The sequence below is a fragment of the Phragmites australis genome, chromosome 12, assembly GCF_958298935.1.
Source record: "Phragmites australis chromosome 12, lpPhrAust1.1, whole genome shotgun sequence".
Classification (NCBI taxonomy): domain Eukaryota; kingdom Viridiplantae; phylum Streptophyta; class Magnoliopsida; order Poales; family Poaceae; genus Phragmites; species Phragmites australis.
In genome coordinates, this window is record NC_084932.1 from 31,953,079 (window position 1) to 31,956,144 (window position 3,066).

The 3,066-nt window shown below is 45.3% G+C and overlaps 1 protein-coding gene across 1 annotated transcript; it reads right to left on the minus strand.

The window, feature by feature from the left end:
* Positions 1–1,937: 1,937 nt before the first annotated feature.
* On the minus strand, positions 1,938–2,507 carry LOC133886540 (uncharacterized mitochondrial protein AtMg00810-like). The gene has a single exon (XM_062326212.1). It carries the CDS (start codon positions 2,505–2,507, stop codon positions 1,938–1,940), a length of 570 nt encoding a protein of 189 aa, XP_062182196.1.
* Between the last annotated feature and the right edge of the window lie 559 nt (positions 2,508–3,066).

Consider the following 3,066-nt stretch of genomic DNA (forward strand, 5'->3'; position numbering starts at 1 on the left):
ATATGATTACGTCTCGGAAGGATCACGAGTCTTTGTCCGCAGGATCAAGATTCCAAAGGTATGTCGAAGCGCACGCGGAGCACCGGTTTTATTCTAGTCATCCAACTACCAAAGAGGACTCGAGAATAAACAAAGAGTAGTACGTACGGCTAGCTGCCAGACGAATAAAACTGAGGATTCCTTTAGCCACTTGTGAACCTTCAGCAGTACTGTAATATACTCGTAAAAATTAACTAAGGAGACCCAACTTTTCTTCCGACTTTTCGTCACCAGCAGTCTTTCTAGAGATTCTGTACGCGACTAAGTAAACTTAAAATTGGTTTGTAAAATGGATGTGCTGCTTAAAAATAGCAAACTAAACCCATAAAGCTTACAAACTGCAGACTGCGGTACCTGGGGATTCGCTGTGAAAGGTACCTAGGGATACAAAACGAAAACGGTAATTCTTAGTTTATGGGAGCTCGTTTTTTATGTCTTTCGACTGAAGCAGCTGCAAACAATATCACGAGAAAACGGAAATGAAAACAAGAAAAGTGCGTAGAAATAATAGCAGAAATGATTTTGGGTTTTACCCATCGATTATGACTTTTCCCGTTTTAGACCGGTAATTACCGTTTCTCTCCACTCCACTAGGCCATAGTTCTATCAACACACAAAAGCACAAACCCAGTTACTCCTGATCGTGATAACTAGACCTCATTGCAATGGTTACGTGACTTGTGAGATATTGAACCTATGTATGGTTTTATTGCTAAAGTTATACATTTGAAGTTATCCTCATATTGTATAATCGTCGATCCTACGAGTCATGCATGGTGAACTTAATCGTTTGCGTTAGACACTTAAATGGTACTTGCCTTATGGAACGAGTCATTTGTCTTATGAGATGTGTCATGTAAGACTTGTGAGATGTCCATACTATATTCCTATGCATGGTGCTAGTGCCCAACGCTACGTTTCAACGTTTTTCATTCTAAATTATAGGTTCCTGATTGATACCGGTATGTTTCCAATTTCCCTGTATTACCAATGTTGTAATCGTTCCCAGCACTATCATCATCCACTCTACTTTTGATAGAAAATATGAACTAAAAGTGTCGTAGCCATGCCACAAGTGCTGTGGTTTTTCCCTGTATTACCAACATCATTTCCGATTTCCCTGTATTACCAATGTCGTAATCATTCCCAGCATTATCATCATCCACTCTGCTTTTGATAGAAAATATGAACATAAAGTGCCGTAGCCATGCCACAAGTGCTGTGTTTTTTCCTTACTCCCGCCCTACTGATCATTATTTGCCTTCTGGTGTTGCTGCCGCTAGTGGCAGCAGCAGTCGCCATCTCTGGCATGGCCCCGTCGGTGGTGCCAACTCCACAACCGGGCTGCGCTGATAAGCACGATGATGCAGACATTCCCTACCCATTTTGCATCGACGACGATTGTGCCTGGCGGGCCTTGAGTAACTTCACTATCACTTGCAACCATAGCTTTAGTCCTCCAAGACCATACTTAGGCGACTTTGAGATCATCAATGTAGAAGACAAGAATTGTGGAAGCACAGCTCACAATCGTGGCAGCGGCCGGGTTTTGTATTTATAGTTGTACAAGAGGTATAAGGGAAGGAAAATCCCTGATTACAAGGAGGAGATAAGTCCGGAAGATATACATCTAAACAGTCGAGACTTAGAGCTTAAGTAAACCAAAACTTGTACACAAAAGTTATACATTAACACCCCCCCCCCCCCGCAGTCGAATCGTGAGGCTCCTGAACGCAGAGACTGGAATGAAACTCATGAAATAACTGGATTGGGAGCCCTTTGGTCATAATATCAACGAACTGATGACTGGAGGGGACATGAAAGACCCGTACTTGGCCAACGAAAACCTTCTTGCGGACAAAGTGAATGTCAATCTCAATGTACTTGGTGCGGCGATGCTAGACTGGATTAGAAGCCAAGTAGACAGCACTGACGTTGTCGCAATAGACAATGGTAGCACTGTGAAATGGATGATGCAGGTCGAGAAGGAGCTGTCGTAACCAGCAGCATTCGGCAACAGCATGGACGACGGCGCAGTACTCGGCCTCCGTACTGGAACAGGAAACTGTAGTCTGTCGCTTGGATGACCATGGGATGAGATTGTCACCAAGGTAAACACAGTATCTGGAGGTGGAGCAACGAGAATCAGGACAACCGGCCCAGTCGGCGTCGGAGTAAGCAGTGAACGACTTCGGCAAGGAAGCATGGATGCGCAAGCCATGAGCAAGGGTGCCTTTGACATAATGAAGTATTCGCTTGATCATGTTAAGATGAGGTTCCAGTGGATCATGCATGAAAAGACAGACCTGTTGGACCGCATATGCAATATCTGGTCGAGTCAGTGTAAGATATTGTAATGCTCCAGCAAGACTACGGTATTCAGTTTCATTGGCAACAGGAGAACCCTCTGTGGCAGAGAGTTTGGCTTTCATGTCAACAGGAGTGGCAGTGGCGTGGCATTTGGCCATGCCCGCACGCTATAGAAGGTCAACTGCATATTGTCTCTGAGAGAGGAACAAGCCATCGGAGGAGCGCTTGACATCGATGCCGAGGAAGAAGTGTAAGTCACCAAGATCGGTCATAGCAAACTCATCCTGAAGTTGGTGAGTGATCCGCTGAAGAAGCGAAGATGAGGAAGCCGTCAATATGATGCCGTCCACATAAAGGAGCAAATAGGCAATATGAGCACTATCCTTGAAGATAAAAAGTGACTGGTCGGAAGCCGATGCAACATAGCCCAAGTTGCGGATATGGGACGCGAACCGTTGGTACCACGCACGGGGAGCTTGTTTGAGACCATACAGCGACTTCAAGAGCTTGCACACACGATGAGGTCTGGAGTTGTCGATGAAACTAGAGGGTTGCTGACAATATATAGTCTCATCCAGAGTACCATGCAAGAAGGCGTTCTTGACATCGAGTTGGTGGATGGGCCATGACTGAGAGACAGCAAGGCTAAGCACAACACGAATAGTGGAGGGCTTGACCACCGGGCTAAAAGTCTCATCGAAGTTGATGCCCAACTGC